The sequence below is a fragment of the Benincasa hispida genome, chromosome 3 (genome assembly GCF_027475165.1).
Source record: "Benincasa hispida cultivar pf3 chromosome 3, pf3_genome.v1.1, whole genome shotgun sequence".
Taxonomy (NCBI): domain Eukaryota; kingdom Viridiplantae; phylum Streptophyta; class Magnoliopsida; order Cucurbitales; family Cucurbitaceae; genus Benincasa; species Benincasa hispida.
In genome coordinates, this window is record NC_143480.1 from 14636613 (window position 1) to 14658429 (window position 21817).

General features: G+C 36.9%; 3 protein-coding genes across 6 annotated transcripts; all 3 read right to left on the reverse strand.

Annotated features, from left to right (window-relative positions):
* Positions 1-249: 249 nt before the first annotated feature.
* On the reverse strand, positions 250-2399 carry LOC120072779 (Tetratricopeptide repeat (TPR)-like superfamily protein). Its single transcript, XM_039025269.2, has 2 exons — positions 2000-2399; positions 250-1703 (listed from the first exon to the last, which is right to left on the reverse strand). The coding sequence occupies exons 1-2, from the start codon at positions 2317-2319 to the stop codon at positions 404-406; spliced, it is 1620 nt and encodes a 539-aa protein (XP_038881197.1). The 5' UTR covers positions 2320-2399; the 3' UTR covers positions 250-403.
* Positions 2400-16008: 13609 nt separating this feature from the next.
* Positions 16009-17837, reverse strand: LOC120073145 (zinc finger CCCH domain protein). Of its 3 annotated transcripts, XM_090312144.1 has the most exons (4): positions 17698-17835; positions 17286-17611; positions 16917-17201; positions 16009-16833 (listed from the first exon to the last, which is right to left on the reverse strand). In XM_090312144.1, the coding sequence occupies exons 2-4, from the start codon at positions 17593-17595 to the stop codon at positions 16829-16831; spliced, it is 600 nt and encodes a 199-aa protein (XP_090168270.1). In that variant the 5' UTR covers positions 17596-17611; positions 17698-17835; the 3' UTR covers positions 16009-16828. The 3 variants fall into 3 exon arrangements, with proteins under 3 accessions (XP_090168270.1, XP_038881722.1, XP_038881721.1); XM_039025794.2 differs by having other exon boundaries at positions 16680-17201; positions 17286-17614; positions 17698-17837; XM_039025793.2 differs by having other exon boundaries at positions 16680-17201.
* Positions 17838-17992: 155 nt separating this feature from the next.
* Positions 17993-21248, reverse strand: SCL13 (SCARECROW-like 13). Of its 2 annotated transcripts, none has more exons than XM_039025792.2 (2): positions 21061-21248; positions 17993-20083 (listed from the first exon to the last, which is right to left on the reverse strand). In XM_039025792.2, the coding sequence occupies exon 2, from the start codon at positions 19876-19878 to the stop codon at positions 18238-18240; it is 1641 nt and encodes a 546-aa protein (XP_038881720.1). In that variant the 5' UTR covers positions 19879-20083; positions 21061-21248; the 3' UTR covers positions 17993-18237. The 2 variants fall into 2 exon arrangements, with proteins under 2 accessions (XP_038881720.1, XP_090168269.1); XM_090312143.1 differs by lacking the exon at positions 21061-21248 and adding an exon at positions 20908-21058.
* Positions 21249-21817: the final 569 nt, after the last annotated feature.

Here is a 21817-nt window from a genome sequence, read left to right on the forward strand (position 1 = left end):
TCATAAATGATAACATTCGGTATTTATACAAATCTTGTCAATCAGCCAATCCATTCTCTATGTTCAGTTACTAATCAGTTGAAACTTGTAACTTTGACTTCGATATGGGTTTGTGTTCTAAAATTCCCTCTTCAGATCCTACTTTGAACTTGGTAGTTTTTTGGTGCCCAAGGGGCCAAGGGTCTTGATTCTCTGCAAGAGCAGTCTTTTTGATCTCTGTGCAATCTCAGTATATTCATAAAGCACATATGAGGAGAAACCTAAATTTTTTTAATTCTATTGAATATTATTGACAATGTGTTTCAACAGTAAGCCAAAAAAAACGGTAACTTAATGAGTTTTCTCATGTACATTCTACATATAGTAACTTTGGTATCGGCTTAGCATAAATTTAATCTCTACATTAGTGTCCACATAGTTCAGGAGTATACCCTGCATCCTTCAAAATTGGAGTTATACTGTTAATGGTTCTATAAATCTCCTCAGTTTGTTGATGAGACTTATCACTCATGACGAAAAAGTGAAACTCCCTTTGAATCTCAATTCTACTATAACCAGGATCCTTACTCATTCCTGATTTCTTCATCATAGCTCTAATCTCTTCAACATTGTCCCACAGCCCAGATGTGGCAAAAGCATTTGAGAAAACCACAAATTTCCCAGAATTTTCAGGATCCAATTCAAAGTAATTTGCTGCAGCATGTTTCATCAAATCTATATCTTCATGAACCTTACAGCCCCCAACCAAAGCCCCCCACATAACAGAGTGCTCCTTGCAAGGTGCATCGAGGACAAGGTTGTAGGCTTCTTGCAACCTCCCAGCCCTGGCAAGAAGATCAACCATGGCAGCATAATGTTGCCCTCTTGGTTTAATTCCATACATCTTTGTCATCAACGAAAAGTATCTCAACGCTTCGGATACAAAGCCTCCATGACCACAAGCAGCAAGAACCGCAAGGAAAGTAACATAATTTGGTCGGTAGCCTTCATTTATCATACTATGAAATGATTCCAAAACTTCAAAAACTCTTCCATGTTGGCCATACCCAGATATCAAAGCAGTCCATGTAATTACATTCCTATTTGAAGATTTGTTAAATGCCTTATGCCCATCAGATAAGCTACTGCATTTGAAGTACATATCTACTAGGGCACTAGACACAACAACATTATCACCAATTTGACATTTAATCAAAACTCCATGTGCTCTCTTTCCATGTTCCAAAGAAGCTAAACTAGCACAAGCTCTCAAAACTGATGCAAAGGTATATTGATCAGGCAATAGACCACTTTGTCTCATCTTAAAATAAAACTCCAATCCAACTTCTCCAAGCCCCTTCTGTACATACCCAGCAATCAATGAATTCCATGAAACCAAACTTTTCTCCAACAAATTTTCATGAAGGATATATGCAGTTTCTAAGTCACCTGATTTGGCATATAATATCAGTAGTTTGGTGTTAATATATTCATTGGGTACATGTCCAACAACAACCATTTGGGCATGGATTCTTTTTCCTTTCATGTACTCTTTCCTGAAAATGCATTCTTGTAACAGAAGACGGTAAGTTTTGGAGTGAAATTGCAAGGCCATACAGCACAAAAGTGCAACTGCTTCAGGCAATCTCCCAGTCGAACATAAGCCCCTTAACGTTTTATCCCAGAATGAGGTATCTTCTTTCTGGTGTGGCTTGACCTGAAAGCTGGGAATTTCTAAGGAGATAGGTACTTAAGTCAAGTCAATGGGATATGAAAGAGTAAATGTAAGTTTGTTAACATTCTCTTTATACAAGAAACCAGGTCCAAGAAAAATGTAAAGGAAGTATACAACAACCCAAAACCCTAAATTCCAAAGGAAGCATTACAGTTAAATTCAATCCCAATATCAGTACGAAGCTGGAAATTATGAAATGTGAAACAGCAGAACTGTGTGGGGAGCAAATAAATTTACACATACAGTCGGGAATTGAGAAAGAAATGAAGAAGGAAAAGGGGAAACCTGGGGTAGGCGGATTCAGATTTATGCCGGCGGCGGCGATGAACAATGGGGATTTCAGCTGCAACAATCGACTTGGTGAAGAGATGAATCACGCCGGAAAAAGAAGGGCGACAGACTACAGAGGCGCATTTGAGCATCTGGATGAAAGAGAACAAGTTGGGGTTGAAGGGAAGATGGTGGTGTGAAATAGGAGAAGCTCTAGCGGCTGAGTGGTACGAGTGACGAAGGTTTTGCGTTGTATAAAAGAAACTGCAAATGATCAATTCTTCATTGTTTCTTTCTTTCTTTGACTTCTGACCTCGATGAAGAAGATCGTACATACAAATAAACACTTAGCTAGTTTGTTTTCTTCAAAATTTGTAACAATCTAATCTCTATAATGAAAAATTCTGTCAAAATTGGGTGTTAATCCTATAATCATTTAGAACATTCTATAACAATTCTCTCAAACTATCTTTCCTGGCAATGTCTTAATCTTCCAAGTTAAAACATTTGGTCCCTAATCACTCTGTCAATCTAATCTATTTATGTAAGAGACCCTCAAAATTTAATTGCTACTTGATAAAATTTAGGATAAAATTGTTATGAATTTGAAAATATAAGAACTAGATATTAAAAGTTAGCTCTTACCCACTTTGGGGTGGTTTCAATCAATTATCACTTTTTTTTTAATTTTCTTTTAAAAAAATATGTTTATTGATATTTATCAATCTACTGAGACGCTTCAAATTAATAATTCTCTCAATTTTTAAAAATTACACGGTAAGACCTTTGGTGATAAAAATAGTAAAATTATTATTATGGATATTAGAAGGGACATAATAATAAATAGATAGTAAGTTGATTGTGTTTTTTTTAGTTATAAATAGAGGGAGTAGGTTGGGATTAAGAGTGAGAAGAATTTATGTGAGATTTTCTTTGGGAATTTGGGAGAGGATTCTCAACCCTGTACAATGTGTTGGGGTATATTGTAATTTTTACATGATATTACAATATAGTTCTATCTTTTAATTTCTTTGTTTGTTCTTTATGTTTTTGAGTTCTCTTGTTAGGAAGCATGCTAACAAATTGGTATCAGAGCTGTTCATCCTGGAACATCGATTTTGATAATGGGTCTTGATCGATGGAATGAAGTACTCTCAGTGATATATAGAGAACAAGAGGATTGCAACAAAGGATCAATGATTCTTTGCAAAGAGATAGAGAAAGAGAAGAAAAAAGGCCAACATCTATCAAAACAGAGGAAAAAGAATCGACAAAGAAAAGCTCAGAAAAACTAAAAACGCTAAAGGTAGTTGTTCCATCAAGTTTTGTCGAGAGGAAATTGACATAGAAGGTAAGACGAGAGATAAGGAAAAAAGAAGGAGGAAATAGGGAGCTCAACAACATAGGAGAAAAAGAGAAAAAGAACACAGAATTGAAGATGGAGAAATAAAAAAAGAAAAACTTGATTAACCATGGCCATTGTTGATAGAAAAGAGTGAAATGAATGAAAAGAAGCACTTGGTGGAAGTGGAAGTGTGCAACATTGAAAAGAAAAGTAGTTGATTGACTGATAAAATATCGTTCGAGGGAGAAAATTTCGATTATCAAATGGTAAGGAAAACGAGTTGGTATTCAGATAAAGAAGAAGAAATCGGTAGCAACTTAGGAGCTGAGATGGCAAAGGAAAAAGAAAAAATAGTTCAAAAGCCGCAAGATTCAAAGGAGGAGAGGAGAAAAAATTATGAAGATGACGATAAGAGGCGATGGCATGGGTGGTTGGAGATGATAAAGAAACCACAAGGAGAGACAAAGCCACGTACGAAGATTGGAAGAAGACGGCGTGGGCAGATTTGAAGGCCGACTAGTAGCCAAGATGACATTGGATCCAAAAGTAAGGAGGATAGGCCAGATCTAACGACGAAGGGAAAGGTGGCCGACGATGAATGCAGTCAGATTGTTGCCAAGAGAGAGAAAATGGGACAATCAGGTGAAAGATGAGGACCACTAACGTGTCAACAGTTTATAGGAAAGATGTTTAAATGGAAAAGGGATGCCCACCCGAATGTAATAGGTTGGGTGAGTTTAAAAATTTGGAGTTCCATTATTATATATTGATGAAAGTGAAGAACGAAATTGGCATTGGTGAAAATGGAAGGGAAATGTTAGTCCTAGTGCAATCCATGTGTCAACTGTTTGGGTGATAGGAATGGAATCATAACCTTAATTTTGGAGTAATTAGATGAAAATTGAACCATAAATCAATAGCTAATGATGAAAGTTTTATCAGGAAAGCAGAGGAAGGGTTGGGCGAGAATGGAAAAAGGGAAAAATTCGCACAAAGCCAAAATGGGAGGCGAACAAAAAAATGATGGAGGAAAGGCTTACCGATAAACATCGAGGTCAGAGGAAACGGAAGAGTGGGGGAAAGTCTAGGACACATGAAGAGTGGGCTTCTATTGACTACTTGGAAGGAGTTTTTGTCGATGAAAAGGGAAGAAATTGTTGGGATGATACCCTAAACTCTCGTTGGGTCCGGTAGTTTGTAAACACTATATTGAAAATACGGTTGTGATGTAATAATATATGATATTATCTTCATTATTGTCTATGAAACATGAAATATTTTATTTGCTTTATCACAAACCAATAAACTATGATTTTTGGTTGTCATTGTAACTTAAGCATGTATATGAAGACATACAAGTGGATAATGCCTTAAGTGATAACCAAAATGGTCTGTAGTATATGGATATAGAAGGGAAACCTTATCCTGGTGACACTACCGAGCGGGGGCATCCTATACAAAGAAGTTTGTATAAGACCGGACCATGAAGTGTTTAGTCTTGTTATATAACGTCGTTCATGGCAGAGACTTCACTTCACTAGGATGACCACAGGTAACATGACCTTAATTCTGAATGAGTTGGGAATTCTTGCTTTTGAGAGCAGTCATTTGATTTGCATGGGTGCGAGTGGTCAGATTGCCGACTCAAACCTATCACTTTGGGAATTCGTCTGATTTCGGAACTGGGAACTCAACTACACAAGATGGAATTCACTTCTTCCCCGAAGCAGGGGTAAGTAGATAGATTGCTCCCTTAAGGGTTGATTCTGGGGCTTGAACAATGTGGCGCCACACATCTTTTCATAGCCCAAGCGATGTTCACACATAGTAGGACTTGTTATATTGTTCATTAGAGGGATCAGTGGCACTTAAGGAGTTAGATGTAACTACATGGGCAAAACGGTAAATTGGCCCAACTATACTTACAAGCATCTGTGAAGGATTATACTGTTGATTGGTTATATCTGATGGACACAGAAAGATATCTGTGGTGAGAAGAATGCAGCTGTCGGTCTTTAATGGAGTGCTCGACAGTTAACGAATGGTGGATCTCGTGGCTAAAGAGTTTAGTCAGCTATTCACGTACCGTTGGAGCTTCAAACTACTGGTTCATAAGGTCCCATTGGTAGCTCAATGGATTCAAGTTGAGAATCAAATTTTGGGTCAGTTTGAAGTGTTTAAATTGACAAGAGGGAGTTTGATTATACATGATATGATTAAACTAGTCAATTATATATGATATAGTTGACTTGATGTGTGAGATACATTAATTGGAGGAAAAGGATATAAATAAGATTTATATCTAGTGGAAGAGAAAAAGACTATGGTTTATATGTTGCATATGATGTGATAATAAAACTATAGGTTATAAATATAATATGATAAGTTAGTTATTATATTTATTTATAATTAAATAATTATGAGATAATTGTTGGTGGTTTTCTTCATAACCGTGCATGAAAGTGGGAGGTTGCTTTCAGTTTTCATAACTGAAGGATAAAATGAAAATAGTTTCATTTTGCAAGAGATCGGAGAATCGTTTCACTAAGTTATGTACTGCCCATCATATAGCTAACGAGAGCCTACATGATAGCTCAAGTTTTCCTAAACGATCATGTACACGCGTAGTCAACCTAAATGATCGCGCGCAAGAACGATATTCTCTAAACGATCAGACCCAATTAGCTAAACGATCGTGCACTTTTTCTAAACGATCAAGCACCCATCTATACGATAGACTCCAAACCTTTCCCACTTGCTTGGTCATTGAATACAATCGTGTTTCCTCCTTCCCTCTACCAAATTCAACAGAGCCCATACCTCTTGGATTCTCACTCCGAGAATACCAAGGTCACTGAGTGGTGGTGTCCTAGTTGCTGCCTGTTCGTGTAGAAGACCGTTCGTTTGCAGAGCGACAACGAGTTTTGGTAGACGATTGACTTGGCGATCATAGCGACAACGAGAGGTGTTGTTTCTAGTGAGACCGAGAGAAAGACAGAAGAAAGGTTCTTCAAAGGTGAATCTTTCAGTTCTTTTTATTTAAGTTTTCATAGCATGCCGTAATTTGTTCTGAATTGCATAACTTGTATATTTGTTTGTGAATGATGTATTTCTGTCACAATGAATTTGGAACGATCTTGCTTCCGCTCATAGGAACTCTTCCTTCAGAAATAACTCCAAGGAATGGCGGCGTTTGGAGGTTGATCGTGTATATTGTCCATGAATTACTTGATGTAAGCATCTTAATCCGCTATTTTAATATGGTGTTTGATCGTTGGCAAACTAAGGTAGTGACGGGGAGGTTTTACAGCGAAAAGAAACCAATGGCAAACACGAGGTCGAAGAGGCATCATATCCATTGAAAGAAGAGCATTCAATTGACAAAAATGGAAAAAACTAGATGACGATCAGAAGATGAAACGAAGGAATGAGAAACTACCGGCTAAGATATGGTCATAAAAGTGAAGATGAAAACGTACGAAAAACAATAGAGAATAGACCTATCGGCATTCACCGATGGAAGAATGAAAAAAATGTTGCTTCCCGAAGTTGCAAAGAATAGTTAGAAGCGATGGGGAGAGAAAACGCCAATAGTTCATTGGCTGGAATAGCAAAGTGATTGACGAACCGAATCAATTTTTGTATCGATGACAAAAACTAGTGAGAGATTAAGGTTTTTGTGCTAAAAATTACAGAGGAAAATCAGCTACCATGGATAAGAAGAAGGTGTAGGAGCAAAACATTCGTGAAGAGGAGGAAAACAAATTTCATACCCATGTAAAGTGTCAGGAGGTGGGATTGGAGGTTGGAAAAAGAGGCATCATCAATTTTTTTTAGGATTTTGGGGTTAGAATTGCGGGCTCAATTCTTTTTTTTTTAAGGATAACAAAATTAGGATTTTTTTTTAATATATAATGACAAAAATAGGGTTGGAGAGAAACTTTTTCTAAGAATAGGTGTTTGGGAAAATTATTGACAAAATTGGGTAGTGAATTCGTATATGGGGTACACGATTACCATGTGGCAAACTCGTGTACCCGGTACACGAATACCGTTTAATCCAGTCAGCACCACGTCAGCTGACTGGTTGACTGGTCAGATGCAAACTCGTGGACCCGATCCACGATTTTCTTTTTTTTTTTTTCTTTTTTTTTTAAAGTGTGTTGACTAATTTTTTTAATTGTAGATGTACAACAATATTAAAACTTTAGGAATGGGTCCACAATTTCCTTCATTATTAAACTTAATTATATATTTAATCTACAATGAAAACATCTTGCACTCATATTAAAAAAGAATGTCATGATATTAAAGAATATTTACAATTAGTTCTTTAATTTACAATTTAAAAATGAAAGTTTACATGAAATTTAAAAACGACCCCCCTGGCCTTTACCCTTTATTGGGGTTGTCTTCGTGTCCCTCTAAATTAGGTTCACCCTGTTGTCGATGTCATCTATGACGAATACGTCTTCAATCGGTGTTAGCAACATTGAGTCGTCTTGTTTGTTGAATAATACCTTCTACATTGACCAATGTTTGCTGACACATTGAACCCAATTCTGGTAAGTTGTTCTGCACTGAATTTTGTTGAACATCGCCGATAAAATTATTCTGTACAAAAAAATATATATATTAAACAATATTCATATCATATGTATGGAAAATGTTTGATTTTAAATCTCTTACCATGCAGTAATAGTAAACTTCGTTAGGTGTGATAAATCGCCTCGTGATCGAATTATACTAGGAAAAGTAGCGTCTGATACAGCTGACCCATTTGTTAATTCTCCTTTTGCACAACGATCAAGTCATCCATGCCAGTAGGATAAATATTCCGCATGGATTCGACGCTAGTCTTGGTCGTGCTTACCTCTCAAATCGATTTAGTGTAGTGCTGGGAGTGTATATGACAACGAAGATATCGTTTGTCGCAGATCGAACTGTCTCAACACACGATCTGGATGATGTCACTCTACTATATGGAAGCATATAAGAGGACTAACAGTCAACCAGATGTCTTCACCATCATGATAATAATCAGGTAAGGATGACCAAATCTAATGTGTGTATGGCGTCCAAATAATCTGACAAAATAATAATAAGTATACATCTAAAATATTTTAAATATTCATTTATATATACATTTGCTACCTGATTGTGCATCAACATGTCAAATATTTTTCTGTACACGAGCAACATATTTGCTGATTGTTTAGAGGCAGCTAATACACCACTCCATCTAAAATTATAAAAAATACAATTAATTTATATTTTTACATAAAATGGTAACGAAATAAACATATAAATGAAATAATACCTGACACTAAATGGACGATAATCTGGGGGTCTGTAGCTGAACTTGTGGTGCTATAATTGAAATCGGTCATAAGCCCATACTTGTAGTAGTATTAGTGGCCCTGCTATTTCCAACGCTTGTGCATTGGAAGCCCGACAAAGTTCTCTATACAACCATGCAAGATATGTACCACCCCACGAGTACGTACCAGCGTGCTCGAAATTAGACAATAGTGGGAGGAACATGAGATGCACTAGAGTATTTGACTTGTCAGCAAACAAAAATCCTCCAATAAGCTGCAGGATGTATGCTCGTGTATACCTACGTATGCTGGTGTCGTCGGCATCGGGAGGTAATTCTGGAAACTGGGACGTCAACCAGGGGATACTCAATCTTGATCCTTTTGAAGGATCTCATATCTAAGAGTTCCATGAGCGCATTCGGATCGCTCCGATCTCATTGTGACCGAAATGCAAATATATACATTCAAATCATACATTTATGCAAACAAATCTTAATTAACGGCATGCTATGAACAATAAATTAATAAAGGGATAGAGTTCCATACCAGTTAAAGACAATCTTCAATCTTTGGAACTCCAACTCAGCGGAACCCTCCAAGTGATCTACCAACACCCGACGGAAACGACGACTGCAGCAGCACGAACAACGCAAACTCACGACCGCAATGGGGATAACACCACCACTAAAAAGCCCCGGGTATTCTCGGAGTGAAAACCCAAAGGGTGGGATTTGGTGAATCTGGTAGAGGACGGAGGAAACACGAATCGTGTAGGCGATAAGCAAGTGAGAGGGAAAAAGTCGCTATCGCATAGCAGAAATGCTTATCGTTTAAGAGGAGCTACATGATCGTGTAGGATTTACTGAACGATAGTTTAGGAAAAGGTACACGATCGTTTAGTAAAATCGACACACTATACGATCGTTTAGAGAAGCTATCCGATCGTGTAGGCGACAGTGTGCAATCGTTTAGGCGCGAGGAAGACGATCGTTTAAACAGAGAGGAGCTATTGTTTAGGCTCTCGATTTTCTTAAGCGATCGCTTAGAATTCTCCAACGCGCGCTTCACGAATTCTTTTGACGATTGAACTCCGGGCCGAGTAAAATGAAAACATTCTTGATTTTAACTCATCGGTTAGAATAACCGATGTTGCCCCACTAACCCATGTCCGAACGTCAAAATTGGCATAACTATCTCATAATTAACCAATTAATTAATTAATTAATATAATCATATTATATTTATATCCTATAGTTTGATATCACATATCTACTATAGTATTTTCTCCTCTACTTGATATAAATCATATTTATATCTAATTTCCTCTAAAATAATGTATCACATACATTTAGCCAATTATATCATATATAATTAACCAGTCCAATTATATCATATATAATCGAACTTCCTCTTGTCAATTTGAACATTTCAAATTAACCTAAATACTGGTTCTCGACTTTATCCAAGCTACCAAGGAGACCTAATGAACCTATGGCTCGAAGCTCCAACGGTCCGTGAATAGCTGACTAAACTCTTTAGCTCTGAGATCCACCATCCGTTAACTGTCAGGCATTCCACTAAAGACCAACAGCTGAACTTTTCTTACCATAGATATATTTCTGTATCCATCAGATATAACCAATCATAAGTATGATGACCCTTCACAGATGCTCAAGTACAGCTGGGTCAAATTACCGTTATGCTCCTGTAATTACATCTCACTCCTTAAGTACCACTAATTCCTCTAATGAACAAAACAACATAGTCCATCTATGTGTGAACACCTCTCGGGTCAAGAGAATGTGTGTGGTACCACATCGTTCAAGCCCTGGAATCAGCTCTTAAAGGAGCCATCTATCTATTTACCCTTACCTCGAGAAAGAAGTGAATTCCATCTTGTGTAGCTGAGTTCTCAACTCCCAAATTAGACGAATCCCCAAAATGGTAGGTTTAAATCGACGACCTGACCACTCGCACCCATACAAATCAAAGAACCACCCTCAATGGCAGGAATTCTCAACTCACTCAGGATTGAGGTCATGTTACCTATGGTCATCCTAGTGAAGTGAAGTCTCTGTCATGAACGGTATTATATAATGAGACGTTAACACTTCGTGGTCAGGTCTCATATAAACTCTTTGTATAGGACGCCCCCGCTCGCATGTCCCCAACACAAATGATCAGGATCAGACCATCTGTGACAAGTCACAACACTTGTGACCATTCCACAAAGCAGGCCGCATCCGTAGCGTTACCAGGATAAGGTTTCCCTCTTATATCTATATACTACATACCATTTTGGTTATCACTCAAGACATGATCCACTTGTATGTCACCACATACATGCTTGAGTCATATACAGATAATCAGGGATTTTATGTTTATTGGTTTGTGGTAAAGCAAATAAAACAAGTAACTGAGCAAAATATAAAATGTGAAGTAAATATCATATATTAACAACAAAAACATTCGTACAAACTGTGTACAAACTACAGGACACAAGACTTTAGGGCATCAACCCCAACACCTTTCAGATCCTCTGGTAGAGCGCTTAAGAGCTCTTTACAAACGTTCTTCTAGTCATACTGTAGTGAACCTGTCAATGGTTGCCCGTCCATTCGTAACCCAAATTGTATGGTAACATCCTGCAGTGTAATCATACATTCCCCATAAGAGAGGTGAAATGTGTGGGTTTCTGGTCTCCAACGCTCAACTAGAGCAGTAATAAGGTGTCAATCAAGTTGGATAAAACCAATTTGTGCAACTCTAAGAAAACCTACCTGCTGAACATAGGGAATAATGCGGTGATCAAATGGGATAGTATGTTGTGCAGTTGCCTTCCTTCTCTGACAACTCAATTCTACAGTGGAAGAACTATCCCATACCGATTGTGAACAATGCGTATTTTGTTAGTATAATTATACATGATTAGAAGGACCAGACTCCATTACCTAAAAAGTTCAAATTACATTACATAATAAAATCCATGACATAAAAGATACATAAAAAGTACATAAAAAGATACAATTATATAAAATAAATTCATTACAAAAAAATACAAGTACATAAAGAATACAAGTACATAAAATATATAATTACATGAAAAATATAAGTACATAAAATATACAATTACATGAAAAATATATAATTACATGAAAAATATAAGTACATAAAATATACAATTACATGAAAAATATAAGTACATAAAGAATACAAGTACATAAAATATACAAGTAAAAAAGAATACACCTAATGACCCAAAGACGAAGCACCTACTGTACATTGTGGACAAGTGCATCTGTTATGTCCTTCTCTCTTGCAAATTGTACATCGTACTTTTTGGCTTGCCTCTCTCCAATTCATTTCATTATGAATGCGCGTACTTTTTGGCCAACCTTGTTCTTTTAGTAAGTCTACATTTGGATGAACTTCTGTAAATGATAATTCTATCCAATAATCTGGGTGTTGAATTGGATGGAAGCGGGCTTCATAACAACGCTTGAAATTGGACAATTATTAGCATTTATCAATAAGTAGTAGGTATGTCATACGCATGTAATTACAAACTACAATTACATAAGAGCATGGAATCTTAAATGATTGCCACTTATTGCAAGAACATGTTCCTTCTTTCAAGCTCAAAACTTGGGTGTGTTGTCCTTTATAGGGAGAAATATACTTATGCCAGTTTGTACTTCGAAAGTTTGACTTTCCCTGTCAATGAATGTCACCGTATGTGCAGATGCTTGTTTTTCCCACCTCTTAAGTTTTTTTTAAGGCATATTCTGTATACATGTCCCCAGATCGAGTGCTTCACTGATTTCTTGTCTCCGACATTCAAAATACAGTATTGTGAGATAGAATGTTAGCCTAACCAAAGAAGTAATTGGTAATATTCTAGCACCTTTGAAAACATCATTCATGCATTCAATTGCATTGCTTGTCATCCACCCATAGCAGTACCCACCGTCGTGTGACTGAGTCTTTTTTCCAAGTCAATGTCTGAAAAATATTCTAAACATTCAGGGTGCAATTGTTTCAATTCTTTCATACACCGAATGAACTTACGCCTTTGGTGTTGATTTCCTGCCCTAAGCACCAAATTTTTTAGTTGCTTTGATTTGTATTTCATATTGAAATTACTAGCAACATGTGAAGACAATATCGATGGTACGCTCTAGATTCACTCCAACCAATTTCTTCATTATTAATTGCAGGAAGAATGCCCTTATGTCTATCAGAAATCAAGCAAATACCTTCTCTAACATATTCACGCAATGCCCACAAAAACTATGACCAACTGGACGAATTTTCACCTTTGATGATAACAAAAAGCAAGGGGAAATATATGTCCGTTTGCATCAATAGATAAGGCGGTCAATAATTTCCTCTTATACTTCCCGTAGAGATGAGTTCCATCGATTTAGATTAATGGCTTACAATGGTTAAACCCTTCTCTTGCAGGACCAAAGGACCAAAAAATTTGTCTAAAAATAGTCATACCTGGCACATCGGAAGAAAAACCAATCTGTTCGTGTTCTTGGATTGTAATGGACAAGAGCACTCAACCAATACGGAAGCTCCGCATATGATTTCTCCCAATCACCAAACACATCAATCAACGCTTTTCTCTTGGCTTGCCACACCCGTCTATAATTAACATTATAGCCATATTGCTTTTTAATTGCTTCTTGGAGTAGGGCCACAGGTACTCCAGTATCAGCTCTAACCAAATTTTGAATTTCAATACTCATAAAATTTGAATTAAGCTGTGAATGATCCTGTGTCAATTCTGAAAACAAACATGAGTGTTCCCCTTGAAGTTTGGTGATTTCGAACATCCCATGAGTTTTACTTCGACATGCTTGTAACCTCCAAGCCCAACCGTCACTCTATGATTTACATCTAACATACCAAAGATCAGCAAGCTATAAATATTCTTTGGTATTAAACAACAACAACATTCCTTTTTATATTAAACTGCAGTTATCTACACCTATATTCCTTTCTTCCAAAGTAGACCTTAGTTCACAAGTTGAATTTGTCATTTCCCAATCTATTTGGATGAACATTTCCGACGGTACCAGCTCAAGAACATGTTCCCCACTACTGTCGTTTCCAAATAATTCATCAACTTCAACGTCAATGTCAATATCTCCATCATTTCCAGGTTCAAGAATAACTAAATCTTCAGAACGCATCGACATATTTATTATGATTTTTTCAACGGTTATAGTTGACAAAAAATATGTTAATATGTCAACCCAACAAAATCTAATTTCTAAGTTTAACATATAAGATCTAAATATTATACATTTAAATCAGCCCAAATCTAAGATTCATAAACTATACATTTAAATCCGCCCAAATCTAACATCCATAAACTATACATTTAAATCAGTCCAAATAAAAACAAATTAATATATTCATGAATCATACATTTAATTCTAACTCAAATGCAAATAAAGTAATATATCCATGAATCATACATTTAATTCAGCTCAAATGCAAACAAGATAATATATATATATATATATATATCCATCTTCATTTTTATAAACATATACATATATTTGACAAAATCAGCCCAACAAATAGACAAATATATACATATATTTCTAGATTCAACCCAACAAATAAATCATGGATCCATAAACTACACATTAAGTTCAGCCCAAATGCAAACAAAATGATATATATAGGAAAACAACGTAGAGAAAGAATTTTACCACAGAAGCGTTCGGACGATTTTAGACGGACAAACAAATGGAGGACGATTTCGGACAATTTTGGACGGACGAACAAATGGAGGCGTTTGAATGCACAAGATAGAAGCAAAATGACGAAGATTTCAGAATTTTGGAAAGAGAAACGCAACAAAAGAAGGCAGAACGCTCGAAATTGGACGGAGAAGGCAGAAGGTCGGATGAGGAAGAAGAAGGGTGCGGCGGGATTTAATGGAGGAGGAAGTCGTGTACCGGTACACGACTTAATGTAATTGTGTACTGGGTACACGATTACCTTAGTCAACCTTGCATGATTGCCACGGCAGACTGCGCGTGCCAGATGGATAGGAACTCGTGTACCCGGTGCACGATTTAGTGTTAATCGGTACACGATTTTAAATACCTATTTTTTAGAATACTTTCCTTCCTACCCTATTTTTGTCATTATATATTTAAAAAAAATTATTCAAAAAAAAATTCCAAAATTAGCAAGGAGGTGGTTCTATGCACGTGTGAACTGACAAAAGAATAAGAAATTAAGGAAATGGGCTAGGGCTAAGGTCTGCTCTTTTTGGAGTGTGGGCTTCAAAGGCCTCAAACAGGCTTAAGTCATCAACCAAGCAATTCGGGACCAGGGAAGTGGCAGCATTATTTTGGGTTGGATTATGCGTTAAAAATACTTAGCTAATTGCCACCCTTAAGGAAGATGGGGTTTGGGTCCTAAAAGGGGTGAACCAGCAAGGGGAACATGGGCCTAGCCCATTAGGGAAGATTTTTAAATTTCAACACTACTGCAAACCGTGTGTAGATAGGCCCATGAAAATATTGTGGGGTCTTTGGTTGCTTATTGGGCTAAACCCAAGTGAATTAGTGAAGCCCAAATGTTTTTCAAAGTTAAAAAGAAGGCAACTCTGTCCAATGTTGAAGAAAGGACTGGTGATCTGGGTTAGTGCATTCATTAAAATTAAAAAAGAGAGAAGAATTTTCTGTGATTGTGTTTTGTAAGCACACCTTGAAGGCAAGGTGTCTTCAAAGGGTGTAGTATTGTAACATCCCTAGTTATAAAAATACTAGAATTATTAGTAAAATATTAGTATGAGTATTAGAATGAACAAATTAGTAAATAGAGGTAGTAGGTTGACATTAAGGATAATGAAGAATTTTATGCGGGATTTCCTAATTAGAAAATTGGGAGAGGATTCTCAACCATGTAGCATGTGCTGAGGTACATTGTAATTTCTTCATGATATTGAAATATAATTCTATCTTTTAGTTTCTTTGTTTGTTCTTTGTATTCTACAGTTCTCTTGTTAGGAGGTATCGTAACATACAAGTATAAATAGGGTAGAAAAGACACCTATACCTCCCATAAATGCTATTTAAAAGACTTGAAATAAATTATAATACAATAATTATAAAATAAGAAGATAAATCCTAACTCAAAGTAAAAAGACATTTTGAAGCTATGCTCATATTAGACGATTAAAAAGCCTATTGTGGTTAAGGCGATGGTTATTAGAAATTTAGAATAATCAACACCAATCCTTTCATGCAGTATCTCTCTCTGTTTTTCTTTCTTTCTCTAATACTTGCCTCCTTTAGTAATTGAGTGGAATGATCTCACAACTAATTGTTTTAAAACCAATTTATATTTGAGATTAAAATATATTGATGTGTTAATCTCATGTTCTCCAACCACTCAATTCAATTGTATCGAACCCCAACTATACATTTTCCATAAGTTTGCTTGACCAGTAATACAACATATATGATCTTACATGTTACACAATCATCTTCTTCCTCTGATCTTTTGCTAGAAGACTCTGGATTTCTGTCTCCTGTTAAGGCCAAGCCAATCGACCATCCTCTGTTTCTTCCATTGTTGAGCATATTTGTACCTTTATGTTGCCTTCTATACAAACAATTCAACCCAAACTAAAGCAAACCCACTTAAATTTGCAAAAAATGAAAAGAGGGTTCATCAAAAGTTACCTTAGTACGCATAACCTCGAAATTTAATTTGAAATCCCTACTTATATATATCTGGTATTGGTCATAATTTACAAGAACCTTATGTAGTTTTAGAAAGAACAGGAAGGGTTAAAGATTTCCCCGTGTGAGATATCACATTGTTCAAAGAACCCAAGATGCTGTTGAAATAAAGGATTGTCAACAAGGGCATTCTAGTGTACTATAGATTCTTATCCAAGGCGTATAATTTGATCATGCCATGTGAATCGTTAAAAACATGTGAAGTGTATGACTAACCCAATAACGAAAGTTTTGTAAGGGTATTGGAGGAATGAAGGCCAATGATTTGATACTTTCGAAAGATGAAGAAACCTCATATAGGTCATTCCTCTTCTTGCCAATTGTTTTCGAGATGAAAATCATATTTATCTGATAATGTTATTGCCGGTTGATTGTTCACTTCTGCCATTGGACAAACAGTTTACCCTGAAATTTGATCCATCAAGTTGTGTAAAACCAATACAAAACAAGTTCGAAAACAGAGTATGAAGCTCAATAATTGGTGCTACCTGCAATGGTAGTTTGGTGCTGCGATTCGTCAGTAGATGGCTTCACAGAAGAATTCATCATTCTTGCTAGATGCTTGATGTGATTTAGCCGTAACACTTTAGATGATCTACTTTGATCATATTCCAAGTTAAGATCCTCACACTTACAATTTGAAGTTGATTCTTCCACGAAACTCATCTGTGAATACATTTGGTGAATCCCAATTGAACGTGCAAGTCGTCGAATATGACTCAAACGAACCCTTCCTTGAAAAGTTTCAGCTTTTGGGCCCAAAGTTTCAAAACCTATTAGTGGAATAGCCAAAGAAATTAACTCAGAAAAAAATTATCTCACCATTTGGGTATCTTTAAAAAACAGATTTTTCTTACTGGAAGACATTGTGGAATCTGGATTTAAGGATTCTTGTTCATGGTTGAAACCAACGAGAGTAAGCCCATTTCGTTGCAGATCAAGCTCAGCAATGGAAGTCTCAGCGACTGCCTTATAAAATTTGGTTTCAGAAAAGCATAGATTCGTTATTTTTACATTTCGAGATCTTAACCTTCGTAGTTGGTAGTTTCGTCGGCGTCTTGCAAGATGCCTTTCTCTCTGTTCTGTGCTCATTGACGATCTTCTTTCTTTATCCCTTATACGACGTCGTTCTCGCTCTCTCTCCCTTTGCAATGCCGTTTCTTCCATTGAAATTGATGAATTCCTTCTTAAACAAACCAATAAACAGAATTAACATAGCTGAGACATGATCTCCATCAGGAAATTTAAAAGAATCCGATTTGATTTTACCTGATTTTAGGATAATTGGAAGAGAATGAGAGAGGTTTCTTCCCGTATAAAAATAGAGAATGATTGAGCTGTCAGAGACAAATTTACGGCAAAGATCTAACAAATCAGCTCTTGACACCTAAATATCAGTTAATTTTATCGTACAAATATTTAATTTGTGCAAAATTAGAGAGAGAGGTTTCTTAGAAGATCCGAAAGAAACGCCCATTTCGATGTTAATAAGCATTACTTAGATTTAGATACGCCTCCCTGGCATTTAATAGAGTGATTAATGTAATCAGAAACTATAACGCGATTTATCTTTGTAACTATAGTGCTTAACACAAGGACAAAATTCTTTGGCCAAAGTTGGAAAATTTACAGCAAGTTTCAAGATTTGGGTTCCTTCCTACAAACAGTAAGAGCTTTTTTAACCTCACATTCTATAAATCTATATGGGTTATCATCGCTCCACGCTCTAAGATGTACTCGTAAAGGAAAGCTCGAGAGCAAAAATTTTACAGAATCTATTAGTCAATTGGATTTGGAGTTTAGAGGCTCTCATCTCCATGCAGAGGAGGTTGCCATTGGTCTGTTTTTCCAGCCAAGGTAGATGGCCCCATCCACTTCTTGGAGTCTGTAGTTCTCATTGAAATCCCTCAACATATTCTTGATAGCTCCTGTTACAGATGAGCTCATTGGATATGAAGTGAAACCAGCCATCCTCATTCTCATCCTCCACTTGCCAAGGAGTTCATGGCGTTCTACCCTTTCAAATCCCTCACAAGCTACCATGTTCACTATGTCTCGGGCCACACAATGTTGCTCTGCCCTGATTCGCTGCTTGTCGTCTCTTGAACGAGCTACATCTATTGACTCGAACATAGCAGTGTAATAATCTAGCGTCTCTATAAAACGATGAAGGAATGGGGATGTGTTCGTGTTGGATTCCTGCTCAACTATGGTTACTACTTTTGGTGACAGACTTTTAACCAGCCTTAAAAGCCGGTCTCGGTGATTATGTGTGCTAACGCTCTCATCTGGCATGTGGTGTAAGGCATACGGAAAATTCACAGCCAATGCTTCTCCCGGTCTTATTCTAAGATTACTGCGTTCAACCTCACAACCAGACATTGCAGCAGCATGAAATTGGAAGGGAATTCCCTTTGATTGAGCCAGCTGAGCTAACTTCTGTCCCACGATTTGCAGTCCCCCTCCTCGAGCATGAGCTGATTGGGAATCATCCACGCCCGTTATGCGAAGAACTGGGGGACCACCAGGCCGATTGGCAAGATCCTGGATGAGGGGTATATACTGACTACCCTGTGCGATTTGAAAATCAATAATGTGGATTATCGGTTCATTTACCATGGCCTCCCAAATGACGGCATTAGCAGAAGTATAACCAAATTTGAAGTACGGGCAAATCTGGAATAGAACAGACATATATGACATTAGTTCAGAACTTGTTGGCTCTTCACACTTTAGAGCCTTGTATATTGCACTCCCAGATCGTTCCAGCCTCGCTCTAAGCCCTTCCAACAAGTAAGCTCCCAACCTCTGAGCTGGATCACCGGAGACAGAAACCATCTGCCCTAAAACATCCATAAATAATGTCGCCACATTTAGATCCGAATCATGAATCGCTTGGGCACAATGGATAAGTGTGTCCTGAAGATTTAGTCTAGGAATCATTTCAACCACCTGATTCCAGTTACGCTTTGCCACTGATGCATCTTGATGTGTCCCACTCCTGAAAGAACAGTAGCAGCTATCTACAATGTCAGATTCAGGCCCCAGCAAAGAAATTTCTAATTCTTTCAGCTTGTGCTTTAATTCGTTATCATCATCAGTTACAGAGCATCCACTTAATGGTGATCCGCAAGTGTTGTCAAAGGAATGGTGTTGATCTGAAGAGCATGATTGAGAACCTTGAGGTGAGAAGGGACTCCTGGAAGACAGAACACTCACAGCAGAAGGGGAATTACAGGCACTCAGATCAGCAGTAGCCGGGAATGATTCCAGAGTAAAGAACTGATCCTTACAGGAAGAGAAGTTAACACTGTTTCCCTGGCTGCTTGTGTCAGGAGAGACATGGTTTCCCATTACGTGAAAATGAGATAAATAGTAAGGATCCATCTCTAGCACAGATTGTTGATACATCTCATTGATCACAGATGAAGCCTGCCGATTCGCTTGCATTAAGAAATCAGAAATGAGCCCACAGTAAGAAGATTTCCACCGCTAGCAGTTGGTATAAGAAGGGTTTCCAGGACTTGTTCAATGGAGTTCTAGTACTAACTCCTAGGCAGACATTTTAGGACTCAGAATTCTTATATGATCTGCAGTAGTTAAAACAATTGCCTCCTTTACCCGTAAAAACTGGAATATTGAAGAATCCCCAAATCTGCAGAGAACAGAACAAAAATCAATACTACAGAATTAAAGTGTTGAACCAAACAATACAAGTCAACGCTGGAATCCAAAAGTGAAACCACATATTAGATCCTACACAATCATATCAAACATGCATGAGCACAAATACAGGCGGGTCAAAAACCCAAATTGGTTACCCAAATTCTCAGAAGCAACTTCATATGAATTGAGCCATAACACAATTTTTCAACATATTCCGTGGGTATAATCTAAGATCTGAACTAGAGAAAATGATGAAGTTTTCAGCATTCCCTCCAAAAATACGAAAAAAAAAAGGCATCGTGCTTACTAAAAATAGATAAAAGATGGATGATCTCTTTCATTTCAATCACCACTAGGCAGCACAAGTCATAGAGATATTTGGATAAATCAGTACGAGGTTTTTGACTAGAAACGCCATTTCTTCACAAAATACAAAATTACCAGAAAAAATAATACGGATACTCCTCCATAAAATAGCCACAACTCAATCGAAAGCTAAACAAGGGAAATAAATCTAAAAAATTAAGCTGGTTCTGCAAATCAAGTACATTAGCAGATGGCACAAAAATTAGTTTTATGATTTCAGTTTCAGAAACTCAAAAAGCTAAACTTCCTCGTCAATTGTACTACCTCGAAGTCAGCACGTTCAATAAAATTAAAAAACGATCAACGAGTGAGAGAAAAAAGAAGATGAATACATCACAAGTTTTCAATAAACACCAGAAAACAACCAAAGTGCGCAGCAGCAAAGTTACAAATCGAAAAGGTAAAGAAGAACAATTCATCCATGTTTGAGAAATCAAAGAAACTCACCGGACGCCAAATTAGAAGTCAAACTCACAAATCAACAACCACCACAATTATCAAAGAAAAATGAAGAAAAAAGAACTCCAGGAAGAAAGTGATGGCGACCGCCAATTACAGAACAGAGATTCATTCGGGAAATGAAGAAAAACGATTGCATACCTTGATCGGAGCAAAGCAAGCTCAAGAACTGAAACGCTTGTTGCGCAAGTTACGCAAAAGGAATTCTCAAGAACATCTGGCGCAGGCGATGACAAATAAAGAAGCCTCGCCGAGTGTCGTCGGGCTTTATATGGCGGTTGAGCGGACCTCAAATGACAGGATTGCCCCTTGGATGAGAATTTATTCACGAAAATGTCCATGATAAGATGGAAGTATTTTTATGGACGGTTTACTCCCGAAGAATTTCAATTTTTTTTGTTGCTTGTGGAGGAATCTATGCCCCTTCTGGAGACAAAATTCAACATTTCTTCTCTCTCTCTTCGCTAACGTAATCTATTACATGTTAAATATTTTTAAGCTGATAAAGGAAATTCATAATTATAAATTATAATAAACAATTTTTTTTCGACTAGGATAATAAATGGTCGACACTAAATAGTTTTATGTTTCTTTTTCTATAGTTTTTTTTATTATTATTATTATTAACTATTCTATTTCAACTACCTCATGTGCACCTCCCACGTGGTTTCTTTATGATTGATTTGTTGTTATTGTTATTTATTTATTAATTTATTTATACATAAGTTTGGATTTTTTTTTATTTTTTTTTTATTTTTACGTTTTTTTTGCAATTAGGCTTGGAAGTTGATATAGGACAAGATAAATCTAATCCATCAAATTCTAGTTATTTTCAATAATGGAAATTTGTGTCAAGCATAAAGCAATATGGTTAGATTTTAGAGTTGCTTTTAGTTGA

Bases quoted from the DNA above. Each gene is read 5' to 3' on its own strand.
- LOC120072779 (XM_039025269.2), bottom strand. From the start codon at position 2,319: ATGTACGATCTTCTTCATCGAGGTCAGAAGTCAAAGAAAGAAAGAAAC. The intron at 1,704-1,999 runs GTTTCCCCTTTT...AGAAATTCCCAG, and splicing joins TCTGAATCCGCCTACCCCAG to CTTTCAGGTCAAGCCACACC.
- LOC120073145 (XM_039025794.2), bottom strand. From the start codon at position 17,595: ATGGAAGAAACGGCATTGCAAAGGGAGAGAGAGCGAGAACGACGTCGT. The intron at 17,202-17,285 runs GTAAGAAAAATC...TTCCACTAATAG, and splicing joins AGATTCCACAATGTCTTCCA to GTTTTGAAACTTTGGGCCCA.
- SCL13 (XM_039025792.2), bottom strand. From the start codon at position 19,878: ATGCAAGCGAATCGGCAGGCTTCATCTGTGATCAATGAGATGTATCAA.